Consider the following 15808-nt stretch of genomic DNA (forward strand, 5'->3'; position numbering starts at 1 on the left):
TGGACTCCACAGACCAACCAAAGGAGAATGCTGACTCACCTGTAGATCTCATGGAGCAGGATCCTCCAATCTCTCTGCCCTGTAGCAGTGAGTCTTTGAAGGCTGGCACTCGGCAGCCACCAATGTGACAATCCTTCATTTTTACCCTCCTCCCCTTTGCTCATTATCACTATCTTCGAATGTAATGGTCGCGGCCTTCAGTCCAACAAAGAGGACTTACGGCTGCTCTTAGAATTGTAACGTGTGCTTTTTCTCTGCCTCCAGGAAACAAAATGGTGTCCTCATGACCATTTTGAGCTCCCGCAATTCTCCTCGGTCTGCTTTGACCTTCCCCCCGAGGAGGGCATTGCACTCATCGGTTAGTCATACTGTCATCTGAGATGACGTTCATAGTCAACCCATCTCCCTGACTAACCAGCTTCAAGTTCTTGCAGTTTGTCTTTTCCTTCCTCGCTTGAACTTTTCCCTTTGTACTGTTTACATCCGCCTGTCATTCAGTGTCACTGAGGCAGACTTCCTCCAGCTTATTGGGCAGCTCCCTCACCCTTTTCTGATGCTAGGTGACTTTAATGTGCACCACCCCCTTTGGGGCTCTCCGAGAACATCTCACAGAGGTGCCCTCTTGGCCGACCTTCTCAATCAATTTAACCTCATCCGCCTTAACATGGGAACATCCTTGTTCCTTTCAGATTTCACGCACACCTATTCCCATTTGGACCTCTCCTTCTGCATTGCCCAGCTTGCCCATTGTCTCGAGTGGTCCATTCTCTCTGACGTACTCGAACGACCATTTCCTGTGTGCTATCCGTTTGCTAACACCTATCACACCTACGTGCACACCCAAATGGCAGCTTTCTAAGGCTGACTGGAGGCTTTACTCCTCCCTGGCATCCTTTGATGAACCACATTTCCCCAGTTGTGATGACCAGGCAGAATACCTTACAAACGTTATCCTTACCGCTGCTGAATGTTCCATTCCTTGCTCTTCCCCTTTATGATGACAAACTGTGTTCGTTACAACCAGTTGGGTGCACAATGTTGTCATGTTCTTTGAGATAGTGTAAAAGCTAGAGGGATTTCATTTAATAGTTCTTTTAACAGTTCCACTCTCTCTTCTGCCATTTGGGCCAACCTCTGGCGACTCTCTGGGCCCAAGGTCCATTCCCCAATTGCCAGCCTGACAGTAGCAGATGATGTCATAGTGGACCCAGTTGCTATCCCCAACACCTTGGGCTGCTATTTTGCACAGATTTAGAGCTCCTTCCATTCTCACCCTCCTCCTTCCTCCATCGGAAATCGAGTGGAAGAGGCTCGGGCGATACCCTTCTCTTCTCAGAATCATGAGTGCTACAGTGCCGCCTTTACTATGAGGGAGCTAGATCATGCTCCCACTTCATCCCGATCCTACACCCCAGGGCCAGACAATGTTCACATTTAGATGTTGCAGAACTTTGCCCTTGCAGGCAAGCAATTTCTTCGTAATACGTACAACCACATCTGGGCAGAGGGCACATTTCCCAAATGCTGGCAAGGATCCATTGTCATACCAATACCTAAGCCCGGTAAGGACAAACACTTTCCTTCTAGCTACTACCCCATTTCTCACACCAGCTGTGTTTGCAAGGTGATGGAACATATGATTCATGCCTGGCTATATGGTGGCTCGAGTATCGTGATTTACTGATCACTGCACAGTGCGGATTTAAAACACATACGCCTTTCTGCATCTGACCACCTTGTCAACCCATGTCACGAATGTTTTCTGTGAATACTATAGTGTGGCCGTGTTTTTGATTTGGAGAAAGCCTAGGACACCGGCTGGAGGACTGATATCCTCTGTACTCTCTACACGTGAGACTTCCATGACTGCGTGCTCCATTTCTTTGAGGAATTTTAAAAAGACCAAGTTTTCAAGGTCCTTTCATGCGTCATTCCTGGCTACCTACTGTATGCATTCCTCAATGTCCTACGTGTCCTCAGCGGAACTTCCTGGGGAGCAGATTGGGCCACCCTCCTCCATTTGTACTGGTTCTTGTATTCAAAACTAGACAGTGGGTGTTTTTTTTATGCATCTGCAAGTCTGCCCACCTTACGCCGTCTCATTGTAATCCACTATTGTGTCATCCGTTTGGCCACTGGTGCCTTTTACACTAGCCTGGTTGAGAGTCTGTATGCAGAAGCTGCCAAACTACCACTGTCTTACTGCCATGACATCCTCCTCAGCAGATATGCATGCTGTTTGTCTGCCATGGGTGGCCACCTGTCCTATGCCTCCTTCTTTAATGATTCCTTTGATCGCCAGTATGGGGCATGTCCCTCTTCTCTGTTAACTCCTGGAGTTTTCTTCCAGCTCTTTCTCCGGCAGCTTAACTTTACGCGACCTGGCACTTTCCCGATGGGTGTGAACCGTTCATCATCTTGGCTTGGTGCAGCCGTAAGGACACTACTCCGGCCTCACTGACCTTCGCACAGAGCTTCGAAATAGTACGTTTGTGTACACTCATGGCTCTCAGACTTAGTCATGTCAAGTGTGTCCTCATCATTGACACTGAAATTTTTCGGTATTTGCTTCTGGAACGCTGCTCAGTATTTACAGACAAGCTCTTCACCCTGTATCAGGCCATGCAATACACCCAGACACACAGGCTTTTCAATTGCGTCATCTGCTCTGACTCTCTCAGTGCCCTTCATAGCCTCTGTGTGCTGTACACCGTCCATCCCTTAGTGCAGCGTGTGGCGGTTCCACCTGCTTTTATTTCTTCATTTGTTGTTGTGAGGGTCGACATACTGTGTTGCTACACTGGCTGAAAAATGGGGTTTGTGGATTCAGACACTGACATCTTTAAATGATGTAACCGACAGATGCACAGTTACGTTTTTCAGTACTTTAATTTCACTGTACACAACCCCATAATAATACGCAGTTATATGGCCAGTGCACTATTATTTAACCTTCGAAAAACCTCATTAATAGTTAGCAGGCGAAACTCCACAAACTGCTACAATAATTTCTTGTTGAACATATACGAGCAGTAAAACCTAGCCACAAAGTTCACATTCCTAATGAATAATCAGGTACGTATGGAGCAGACACTGTCACTGTTTTTACACACTGCTTAATTGTTTAACACTTGTTCCACGGTTAATTTGAAGCATTGTTGTTGTTCTAACCAGCACATGTGGCTCGTCTGAAACTCAGACGTGGGCTAACTTAACTGCCTAGTGACCAAAATCAGGCCCTTATATATCATCACAATAATCAGTACTGAAACTAACATTGTTCGAAGTTTGATTTATGGAAATTACAATTAAAACTTAACTCATTAAATTAACTGAATACATCAAGAAATTGGCTCTTTTTAACAGTTTCTTCTACTGCAAGAGTTAGGTCGAATTATTTGTTTAAATTGTGAAATTTATATATATATAGTTATGCAAACAATACTTTTGACAGAACTGTTAATTACTTTGGAGTTAATGAAGGGCTGGTTTTGCTAACATGTTTTCGAATATAGCCAAATAGATACTTTAAGATTATTAGTATTTTGTCTTCCAAATGTTTACAATTATTACAGAATTTATACTTGTTTATATGTCAACAATAGAATTTACATTATGAAACAATTACTGATTTCACCCTATAGCAAACGATACTAACGAGGAATAGTCAAAATAAATTAGAAAATCACTTAATACATAAAAATAAGCACAAAATTAGATCTGGTGTTATTTACTTTAAAACTGAGGGCCAATCTTTCTCTTTTATGGAAATGCAGATTATATTCACTTATGTTAATGATAATTAGTTAAAAATAACAAAACGAATTTAAGGAAGAAGATGGCAAAACAAGAGGGGGAATTAAAATTATCTCAACTTGCTTAATCACTAGCGGGTCCAGGAAAGCTGTCACTCGCTCACTCTTGATGGAGCCACTGGACGTTTATGTGGGTTCCTGGGGGAGACAAGGCTGCTGATACTGCTACGAAGGCTTCAGTTCTGGTACCTCAGCCCGCTAGTCCTTCCATTCCCTCCAATGATCTCTGTGTTGCCGTCTATTAGCAGATGGTGTCACTTTGACGTTGTTATGATTCTCGGCGCTGGTTGTTATGATGACAGGTGGTCAATGCTAAATAGAAACATATATTGCAGGTTTGGCAGTGAAGTCTGTAAGGAGCATAGTTTGTATCTGCAACAACTGAAATAATTAGTAGTTGTTGATAAAAAAGTAATATATATTGTACTTAACTTGTGTTACAGGCTTCTTCATATGCTGCATACTTACAATTAATTACAAACATATCTAGAGAGGCAGTACTTATGCCATTCATGACTAGGTGCCTTGTTAGAGGTTGCTTCCTGTCATCTGAAGGCTATGCTACATTCATAGTTGACGTCCCGAGCAAGAGCAGACGAGAGCTCGCTAGATACTTGTCACAAGCTGTGGAGCGGTGCTAGCAGTAACTCCTGGGTCCAATGATATCTATTATGGACCCGTGGTCGATATCTGCAGCCTCTAACGAGTGTGGTATCAAAAGTTGATACCACTTTCCTCCCCCGCAAATCTGTGAACGGCCGTTGAATATGGCTTACGACCGCTGGGTGGAGGACCCCATGCTGATGTAGTCGAGGAGGTGGGGAGCCTGACTACAGGCGAGGCATGCCCACCCGCACCCTGCCATTCGGACCAAGGGGAGACAGAAAACGCCGGGAAACCTCCTCCAGGGTGCACATCAACATGAGGTGTCTGCACTTCAACAACAATGGCAGGAGCTGAAAGGTCGACCTCCATCGGGTTGGGGCACTCGACCAGCAACAATGACTGGAAACCAGGAAGCGCAGACTGTTCTACGTCAGTGGACGGCGTTGTAACCGGAACGTCACTGTACCCTATCACAGTTGAAGGCACGCGGTCCATATGGTCATCAGGTCACCACAGCGATGCTGGCACTGTGGGCGACTCCGGCGCGAGACATGGCATCCGCGGTGGCGCATTGTCGTGTGGCGCTGGCACCCAGGGGCAAGGAGAGCAAGGAAGAGGTCCACACGGGGGCAGCCCCGACAGTGCCGACACTGGAAACAAAGGGCAAGCGGCAGAGACCCCATGACTAAAGAGGCGCATCTGATTCTGATGCCTGCGCACTTGACCAGATGGACCTGATATGACATAGTGCGGCCAAGATTGTGAAGAATGTGACCTTTCCACCACCGACGATTGCTGTGGGATGACGAAAACAGACAGTATCATCTGGCAAGAATTTGTGCCTCTGAAACGTAGTGTGGAGGGTGCAACAAATCAGAGCACCATCCGCCTTGCTCGCCAGACTGTCCGATTCTGCAGAAGGAGCGGGAGATCATGGAAATCAAGACTCTCGACCGCCTGACGTACACTGAGGCGAAGCGGAAATATGATCGGCTTAATCCAGTGCGCATGACAGCTTCTTATGCCGCAACTGTCACTCCTGCTACAGTTCCATCCGCTCCAGTCAGCTCTCAGAGTCGAAGTCCCACACCTGCCCCCTTGATGGTGGGGGGCCCTAAACCCACTGTTGCTCCCGCTCCATCTACTTCAGGAGCAACACCCCCCCAACCATCGGGGACATCAGTTCCCCCTTCCCAGCCAGAGAAGCGTAAGACTTCTTCGGCTACTCTCGCAAGGAAGGGGTCCCTTGGGGACCTCCATTCACAAGTTCCGGCCAGCGGCACAGCAGACACCCGCAAGTATCTGAAACAACCACCGGTTGCTGGTCATAGGGCGTCGCGGTCGTCTTCAGTCCCTGAGACTGACCCGGTGCAGCCCTCCCAGCCAGAACCACCTAAGGCACAGCGCACAAAGCAGACCAAGAAAAAGGCTCCCAAGCATACTGACATTGCGGTGGCACCTGTCCCACCGCAACCTTCTCACTCTGCATCCGAAGATGAGGTGGAGATTCTGGCATCCGCAGAGGACCTGGATCTCGCCAGTCCCTCGGACGCAATGGATGGCTGTTGTACAGGTGGTGACTCAGTAGCAGCAGGGGCCCTGGAGGCGTAATCTGCCTCCCCAGTCCCTTCACGCCTTTCCCATCAATGGCCAATACCATCCTCCAGTGGAACTGCAGCGATTTCTTCCACCATCTGGCTGAGCTCCGCCAACTTATCAGCCTTCATCCTTTCCTTTGCATTGCTCTGCAGGAAACTTGGTTTCCAGCAATGCAAATCCCCGCCCTCCGTGGCTATCGGGGTTATTATAGGAACCGAGCAGCTTATGAAAGGGTGTCTGGTGGCGTCTGCCTCTACGTTCTTAACTCTCTTCACAGCGAGTCTGTCCCTCTACAAACAGCTTTAGAGGCTGTCGCTGTTAGGGTGGGGACGTCGCGGGCTATTACCGTCTGCAGTCTTTACCTTCCATCGGATGGTGATGTCGCGCTGCCTGTCCTGGCTGCACTGAAAACCCAATTGCCGCCACCTTTCTTGTTGCTGGGCGATTTCAATGCCCACAACCCTCTATGGGGTGGGACTGTCTCTGATGACCGCGGTCGTACCGTGGAGCATTTGTTGGCTCAGCTCGACCTTAGCCTCTTGAAAACCGGTGCTCCCACGCATTTCAGTGTGGCCCACGGCTCGTTCTCGGCCATCGATCTCTCTCTTTGCAGCCCCGGACTTGTCCCATCCCTCCACTGGAGAGTGCATCCTGACCTGTGTGGTAGTGACCATTTTCCCATCTATTTGTCACTGCCCCAGTGTCATTCTTCTGGGCGCCTGCCCCGCTGGGCTCTCCACTGGGCTGACTGGCCGGCTTTTACTTCTGCTGCAACCATTGAGTCTCCCCCACAGGGTGACATTGACGAGGTGGTCCGTGTCTTAACCACGTCCATCATTTCAGTGGCCGAGGCTGCCATCCCCCGCTCTTCTGGACTCCCTCGGAGGAAGGCTGTCCCCTGGTGGTCGCCGGAGATTGCCGAGGCTATTCGCGACCGTAGGTGGGCTCTCCAGTGTCATAGGCGGCACCCGTCTCTAGAGACCCTCATCGCCTTTAAGAAGCTCCGTGCCTTGGCCCGTCGCCTTATCGCACGGTGTAAGCAGGAGTGCTGGGAGAGGTATGTCTCATCCTTGGGCTCCCGTGTCTCCCCCTCGGTCGTGTGGTCCCGGATCCGGCGGATTTATGGATACCAGCCCCCTTTGGGTGTCCCTGGGATCTCCTTGGACGGCGCTGTCCACACGGACGCTGCCGCCATTGCTGAACACCTTGCTGCGCACTTTGCTCAGAGCTCTGCGACTGCTACTTATCCCCCCGCCTTTCGCTCTCTAAAGGAGCGAGCCGAGCAGACGCCGTTATCGTTCCACACACGTCGTTCTGAAAAATACAATGCTCCTTTCAGCGAGAGGGAATTCCTCGCTGCCATCGCCGACTGCCCTGATACGGCACCAGGACCAGACTGCATCCACGCACAGATGCTGAAGCATCTCTCGAGGGACTGCCAGAGACACATCCTCACCATCTTTAACCGCATTTGGAGCGAGGGCGTGTTCCCGTCGCAATGGCGAGAGGGTCTTATTGTCCCCATCTTGAAGCCCGGTGCGGACCCACTGGTGGTGGACAGCTATCGTCCCATTACCCTCACCAACGTTTTGTGCAAATTACTCGAACGTATAGTGGGGCGGCGTTTGTGTTGGGTCCTTGATTCGCGCGGTCTCCTCGCTCCATCCCAGGGTGGCTTCTGTCGGGGCCGGTCTGCAGCGGCCAATTTGGTGCGGCTGGAATCTGCTATCCATACGGCCTTTGCCCGACGACAGCATCTCGTTGCTGTCTTTTTTGATCTGCGGAAGGCTTATGACACCACATGGAGGCATCACATCCTTGCTACTTTGGATGAGTGGGGACTTCGTGGTCAGCTCCCGGCTTTTCTTCAAACCTTTTTATTGCGCCGCTCTTTCCGGGTGCAAGTGGGTGCTGCCTCTAGTTCATCTTATATACAAGAAAATGGGGTCCCGCAGGGCTCGGTGTTGAGCGTCTCCTTATTTCTAGTGGCCATTGGTGGTCTGGCTGCAGCTGTGGGGTCGTCGGTGTCTCCTTCTTTGTATGCCGACGACTTCTGCATCTCATTTAGCTCCACGACTACGGGAGTCGCCGAACGCAGGCTGCAAGTAGCCGTTCGCAAGGCAGCATCATGGGCTCTGACTCATGGTTTTCAGTTCTCTGCAGCCAATACTCTAGTTATGCACTTCTGCAGGCATCGGACGGTCCACCCTCATCCTGAACTTTACCTCGACGGCCACCTGCTTGACGTGGTGGACACTTGCCGCTTCTTAGGCCTTGTCTTTTATGCGCGGCTCACATGGGATCCTCATATTACTCAGCTGAAGCAAAAGTGCTGGCGGCTCCTCAACACACTCCGCTGCCTGAGCCACACCTCTTGGGGTGCGGATCGCTGCACGCTGTTGCAGTTATACAGAGCCCTTGTGCAGTCCAGGCTTGATTATGGCAGCCTGGCCTATGGGTCTGCATTGCCCTCAGTGTTGAAGTTGTTAGACCCCATACACCACTGTGGGGTTCGGCTTGCAACTGGCGCTTTTCGTACGAGCCCCGTGGATAGTCTACTGGTGGAGGCCGGGGTTCCCCCGCTGCGGATTCGCCGCCATCGACTGCTCGCCGACTATGCTGTCCACGTGCGTTGCTCGCTGGGCCATCCCAATCGTCGCCTGCTTTTCCCTGCCATGGTCCTCCATCTGCCCGAACGGCGACCTAGGTCTGGGCTTTCCATAGCTGTCCGCATCCAGTCCCTGCTGTCGGAACTGGGGTCTTTCCCTCTTCTGCCTCCCTTCCGGGTCCGTGCACCTACGCCTCCCTGGTGTTTCCCCCGGCCATCCATCCGTCTGGACTTGGCACAGGGACCCAAGGACTCGGTTCCGCCTGTGGCCTTCCGTCGCCGTTTTCTTGCGCTCCTCGCCTCCTTTTCGGGCTGTGAGACTGTCTACACTGATGGTTCCCTGGTTGATGGTCGCACTTCCTACACTTTTGCTCACGCTGCCCATGTTGAACAGCGCTCCTTGCCTGCTGGCTGCAGTATTTTTACTGCAGAGCTGGTGGCCATATTGCGCGCTCTTGAGCATATGCGTTCCTGTTCAGGTACGTCCATCGTCATCTGCAGTGACTCCCTGAGCAGCCTCCAGGCCATCGACCGCTGCTATACCTCTTCTCCTCTGGTGTCCTCTATTCAGAAGTCTGTTTCCACCATTACCCGCTCTAGTCGTTCGGTGGTCTTTATTTGGACGCCAGGTCACATTGGCATCCCGGGGAACGAACGTGTCGACAAGCTGGCCAAAGGGGCGATCGACGCCCCAGCTTTGGAAATCGGCCTCACGGCTCGCGATCAGCAGCTGGTGTTGCGCCTTAAGGTGCTTGAGATGTGGACTGCTGAGTGGCGTGGCATGACATCCCCGAATAAACTGCGGGCTGTCAAGGGGACGACCGATGTGTGGCGCTCCTCCCTGCGGGCTTCTCGCAGGGACTCTGTCATCCTGTGTCGGCTGCGCATAGGCCATACCTACGTGACGCACGGTCATCTTTTGCGTCAGGAGGATCCCCCCCTGTGTCGGTGTGGGTTCCGGCTGACGGTCGCCCACATTTTGCTGGAGTGTCCCCGACTGCGCACCCTCCGGCAGCCTTTTAATCTCCCGGGCACTTTGCCTTTGGTTTTATGTGACGATGCCTCCATGGCTGACAACGTTTTAAATTTTATCCGTGGCAGTCCTTTTTATGCTTCCATTTAGGGCGGTCCTGCACCTTTCCCTTTCTGTGTCTTTTGTCCTCACGTCTCTCAATATTTGTTGCTGTTTTGGTGTGTCGTCGGATGGTTGACTCTTTCCCTTTTTTTTTGTTCTTGTGGTCAGTCAACCAGTGTCCGGCCATCTTCTTTTCTTCTGTTTCTTTCTGTCTGGTGTCCATCTGTACTCTTCTTGTCTGTAGTGTTTGTTGCTGCATTTGTGTTCTTTTAGTGCCTGGGGGGGGGGGGAGTCTCCTCCCCCCCCCTTTGGTTTTTACCTGCTCCGCACATTTTCGGCTCGCCTGTTTTTGGAATGGGGGACTGATGACCTTTGCTGTTTAGTCCCCCTTAAACATCCCAACAACCACCACCACCACCACCACATCGATGAACATACAAGCCTGATCGGAAGAGTCATACAGCGTGTCTTTAGCTATTGGCAATCGGGATAAAACGTCGGCGTTACAGTGCTGGGCAGTAAGCCGATACAACATGTCATAATGGTAATGCGACAAAAATAGTGACCAGCAAATAAATATTTTAGCCATACGCGGAGACACGGGCTTTGACGGGTGAAACAAAGACGTCAAAGGCTTATGGTTGGTGAACTGTAAACTTGCGACCATATAAGAAGTTGTGGAATTTTGTAACTCCAAAAATCAAAGTGAGCACTTCCTTCTTGATCTGCGAATAGTTACACTGCACAGAGGAGAGTAGCTTTGATGCAAGTGCGATCGGACGGTCGCGCAAACCAAATTTGTGAACCAGAACAGCTCCTATCCTGAAATCAGAAGTGTCAACCATGAGGACAAGAGGTTTCACAGGATCGAAGGGCGTAAGACATGTGATAGATAACAAGGCAGGTTTAAGCTGCTCAGAGGCACGTTCACATTCAGGCGACCAAATGAACGGAACGTTCTTTCGACACAGTCAATGTGATGGTGCTGCAAGAAATAATACGTTACGCAAAAACTTGTGATAATAATTGAGCTTGCCTAGAACTGATTGCAATTCTTTAACCGTCTTGGGTGCTGGTAGCTCTGAGATTTCTCTTAAATGATCCAGACTTGGATGGATGCCTTGAGAGTTTATCACATGTCCCAAGTAAGATAACTGTTCTGAAAAATGTACACTTGTCCTTATTGAATCTAAGTCCATTTTCTCAGAGCACTTCAAAAAACTGTCTCAAATTTTGCAAATGTTCTTGCAGCATAGGACCAGAAACTACGGTGTCATGTAGGTAATTACACACTGAAGGAATCGACACACAAAGAGTCTGTAAGTACTGCTGAAATAGTGCTGGTGCGGAGGCACATCCGAACGGAAGCCTTTTAAATTTGTAGAGACCTAAGTGCGTATTCACGATGAGAATCTTATGGGATTCTTCATCCACAAGAATCTGAAGATAGGCATCTTGCAAATCTAATGTAGAAAAATATTTGCCTGGACACAATTTGTCTAACAAGTCTTCTGGACGTGGCAAAGGAAATGTTGCAACAAGTTGAGGATTGACAGTGGCTTTAATATCCATGCACAGCCGCAATTTGCCTGATGATGGTTTCGTTAAGATAACCAATGGTGATGTCCATAACGATTCTTTCACCAGTTCAATTACCCCTTGATCCTCAAGTTCATGCAATGTTTGAGCAACTTTGTCTTGAAGCATGTGAGGCACTGTGCGAGTGCGAAAACATTTAGGCTGTGCATTGTCCTTCAATTGAATATGCGCCTGAAAATTGTTCGTGCAACCTAAACCTGGCGAAAAAATGTCAGCAAACTCTTGACATAGTTGAGAAACACTGTTTGTGGGAACACTTTTAGTGACGGCTAGTACGTCATCGCGCACATTGAAGGAGAATACATCAAATAAATCAAGACCAAAAATATTTACAGATGATGGTGAACACAGTACATGAAAAGAAATCACCTGAGTTTGTCCATGGTTTGTCGCTGTCAAACTACACAGTCCATACTTTGACCACTGTAGGTAGCTAACGTAACATTTACATTACGCAATGGAGGTGAACTCCACAATTCGTAAGTTTTATGATTCATTAGTGAAACAGACGCTCCAGTGTCCAACTGAAAAGAATCGTATGATTTTGAATGTGCAAGTCGACAAAAAGTTAGTACTGCCGTCGGCGAAAAATGTCGTTCTGAGAAGCAATGTTCACTGACAAATGATGACAGGCAGATCGGGCGTGGCAGGACTTCTTTCGTCAGCGTGCACTATCATCACGAACAAAAGTGTCACAATCGGGCAAAGTCACCGGTACTGGAGGAGAATTTACAACATTTATTTCCATTGCATGTGGCTCGTTGTGATAGGAAGTCTTATTGCAGGAACCGTTCCGGCGGAATCTACTTTGTCCGGAAACGTGATAATGTTTTTCAGAGTTCTGTCTTTTTAAGCACACTGCCTAGACATGTCCCGCTTTGTTGCAAAAATGACACACGGCCTTTTGCGATGGGCAATTCTGGTGCGAGTGCTTGGAATTACACTGCGGGCATGATAGCAACACGGGCAGCTGCAGCCGGCACTTAACAGGTGTCCATTTCCTGGAAGTGAATTGGGCCGGTGTGTGCTGAGTCAGCACAGCGGCATGTATATGCGATGTGCGCACAGCTGGCTTGCTAACCTGACAGACAACAGGAATTGATTCCAAAGAATTTGCAGCAAAGTTCAAAGTGTCCTGTCTGTCCAAAATGTCCACCACTTGTTCTAAAGTGGGGCTGGATAATTTAAGAATTTGCTCTCTAATGCGTGTGCCTGACACGTTTTGCGCAATAGTGTCCCGTACCATGATGTCAGAATATGATATTCCACAAGAACATGAAAATTCACAGTCATGATTGAGGCCTTGCAAAGTTGCTACCTACTCACAGTAATTCTGCTGAGGTGCACGTTTTGTGCGGAAAAATGCGTACCTTTTTGTCAGAATGTTTATATTCTCCTTGTAGTAATTGGTCAATGCTTTAACAAGGTCTTTGTAACTGTACTGTTCTGCCAAACTTCTTGGGAATAGTTTGAGGAGAGGCCACACCAACACAAGATAAAAGCACATGCAGCCTCGTTTTACCTTGAATGTTGTTTGCAGCCAGATGGTGTGAAAACTGCACCTGCCACTCCTTCCAGCTCTCTACACTGGCGTTGAACGTGCAAAACGGCAGTGCTGTGGCCCGCTGTACGGTCAGCTCCTGTGCAGCCAGTACATGTGACACAGTTTGTTGTTGTCCCTGGACGAGCTGTCCCAAGGCCTGTAGTAGTGCACTGGACTGCTGATTCTGCAATAGTAACAGTTCTGCCAGTACATTTTGTTCCCCCAGATTTGCCATCACAAATAAATCAAAGAATCACAATCGGGAGTAGGAAAAAATTTCCTGCACACATCAGTCATACAAATTGGAGAGGATGGGTGGCGCAGCCCGGTACATACTCTAGAAATAATCCAGACACAAATGAAATAAACGTCTTCTCCGATTTATCGATGAATCAACTCTGCTGTCACTGCTCAACTTTCCTAAAAAGAACTGAACTATTATCCTCGTCACCATTTGTTATGATTCTCATTGGCAGTTGTTATGATGACAGGTGGTCAATGTTAAATAGGAACATATATTGCAGGTTTGACAGTGAAGTCAGTAAGGAGCTGGCTGCATGGTTTGTATCTGCAATGACTGAAAAATTAGTAGTCGTTGGTAAAAAATAATATATATTGTGCTTAACTTGTGTTACAGGCTTCTTCATATGCTGCATACATTTAATTACAAACATATCTAGAGAGGCATTAATTATGCCAGACTTGAGTAAGCGCCTTGTTAGATGTTGCTTCCTATCAGCTGAAGGCTCTGCTACATTCCTAGTTGACATCCCGAGCAAGAGTGGACAAGAGCTCGCTAGATACTTGTCACAAGCCGCGCAGTGACACTAGTCACGACTTGCAGGTGCAACGATATCTATTATGGACCGTTGTTGATGTCTGCAACCCCTAACAAGTATGGTATCAAACGTTGATACCACAAGCATCACCACTGGTCCACCCTTCATGGAAACAAGCTCCAGGAAATTAAACCTCTCCCAGCAGCATGGACGATCTCCTCTTGGCCATATTGGCATAAGGAGATCATTTTAGCAAAGTCATATATTGGGCATTGTTTTTTTAGCCATTGCCATTTGTTAAGTGATGCTCCCCACCATTTTGTGGTCATTGCCCTCAATCTTTGACAGTTCGCCATTTACTGATGGAATGCGTATTTTAACCACTTACATTCCAATTTATCCAGAATGAGATTTTCACTCTGCAGCGGAGTGTGCGCTGATATGAAACTTCCTGGCAGATTAAAACTGTGTGCCCGACTGAGACTCGAACTCGGGACCTTTGCCTTTCGCGGGCAAGTGCGGGCGAGTTCGAGTCTCGGTCGGGCACACAGTTTTAATCTGCCAGGAAGTTTCATTCCAATTTATGTTTACCATCTGAGCTATCAGCTGTTTTAGCAAATGACGTGTGGCTTGTCAACCACGTTTTACTTTTTATCTGTCGTAGCAATATGCCGAAGGACATTTAACCTTTAGTTCAGGATCTCTGTTTCTCTATGGAGTATTTTATGGACCTTTCTCCGAGCACCTGTTTCCCCCTCCCCTTGTTCTCCAGTTCTGATGTGGGCACATATGACCCTCTTTGTTTATGCCCTAAAACAAAGCAAACTCCGTTTTGGGTTATCCTTCCAGAGGACTAGCCTGCCTCCTAGCAACTCACAATATGGCAGCACTGACATTCTGCTAATTGCTTAATTTTGCTAGTTGTAAAGGGCCTTACTTCTCACCTACTGTCGGTGCTCAAACAAATATGGTGTTCTTGTGTAACATTGTTAGATGTATTCATTTTTTATTTTCCATTAATTTTCAAAGTGTCCTGTACCGATATTATGTCCTTCTGATTAAATTATGTATGATATTGTTAGGTAATTTAAAAATTAAGTTTCATTATAATTCCTGTATTATTATTATTATTATTATTATTATTATTATTAGTAGTAGTAGTAGTAGTAGTAGTAGTTGTTGTTGTTGTTGTTTCTTATTTATCATTGTGTTTTCTCTTTCTTTGCTGGCAGGCTTATTGAGTGCAGTGACCTGACAATAAAAAATGGAAACTGTGATCCATTTGCAACTGTAACTATGTGCTACTCTAATGGCAAGCAAGAAACAAGGAAAACAAAAGTTAAGAAAAAAACTGTTTCCCCTCTGTTCGACGAAGTCTTGACATTTGAAGTGAGTGTCACAGTACGTCTGTATTACAGGGAATATACATTTCATTCTTTACCAGGAACTTTTTGTCATAAATATTAAGTGCAGGCAATGTAGTTGTCCAAATTCATAAGTTGTCATCTTTTTTAAAATAACCTTCAACTGTGTACTTACACTATGATAAGTTTCAGCAAAACTGATCAGTTCAGTGAATGAACAATTTACGACAGATAGTTTCTTGCAATCTGCTGGAAAAATTGTATGCATTGTAACATACAAAAGAAATTCAACTAGGTTGCAAAGCACCTGAAATGTAGTTCCACAAAATTATGTTAGAAATTAAAAATCAGTAGATGTATGGAGCTTGAAGGTAGAAGCAGATTAAAGTTGTGATTGACCACGTTGTGGGTATGTGTGTTTAGGTTTCCATGGTCAGTGTCAATTTGGTAAAGTTCTATTAGCCAGTCTGCCTTGTTTTTTTATGAAAATATATAAGAACTCTAAAACAGAAGTGAGTGTTTCCTTTAGAGCAAAGAAATTGCTGCATTCTTAAAAAGGTGGTTTTCCCTGTGTATTGATAGTTATCTGATAACCAGTGTCATTATTGTAGGATGTCCTTAGACTGTCTTAAAGACAAGAGGTTGGAGGGGGGGGCAATTATATGGGAGGCTATTGTTTCTATTATTCAGTCAGATAATTGGCAGACAATAGCAAATTAGCGCTCTGTAATGGGCAGTGCTTCCCTACAGAAAATCATTGTCAGAAGGCAATTCTTTTGGGGTTGTTCGTTTAATTGGTAGGAGTCAGTTGTAGTGGAGC

At 47.4% G+C, this 15808-nt stretch overlaps 1 protein-coding gene across 2 annotated transcripts in view; it reads left to right on the forward strand.

Moving 5' to 3' along the window:
- Positions 1–15808, forward strand: part of LOC126457120 (GTPase-activating protein) — a 132987-nt gene that overhangs the window by 24815 nt on the left and 92364 nt on the right. For both annotated transcript variants that reach the window (XM_050093174.1, XM_050093175.1), the window contains exon 5: positions 14857–15013. In XM_050093174.1, coding sequence (XP_049949131.1) covers positions 14857–15013 — 157 coding nt within the window. The remainder of the gene's footprint in view (positions 1–14856; positions 15014–15808) is intronic.

The sequence above is a fragment of the Schistocerca serialis genome, chromosome 2, assembly GCF_023864345.2.
Source record: "Schistocerca serialis cubense isolate TAMUIC-IGC-003099 chromosome 2, iqSchSeri2.2, whole genome shotgun sequence".
In the NCBI taxonomy this organism is placed as follows: domain Eukaryota; kingdom Metazoa; phylum Arthropoda; class Insecta; order Orthoptera; family Acrididae; genus Schistocerca; species Schistocerca serialis.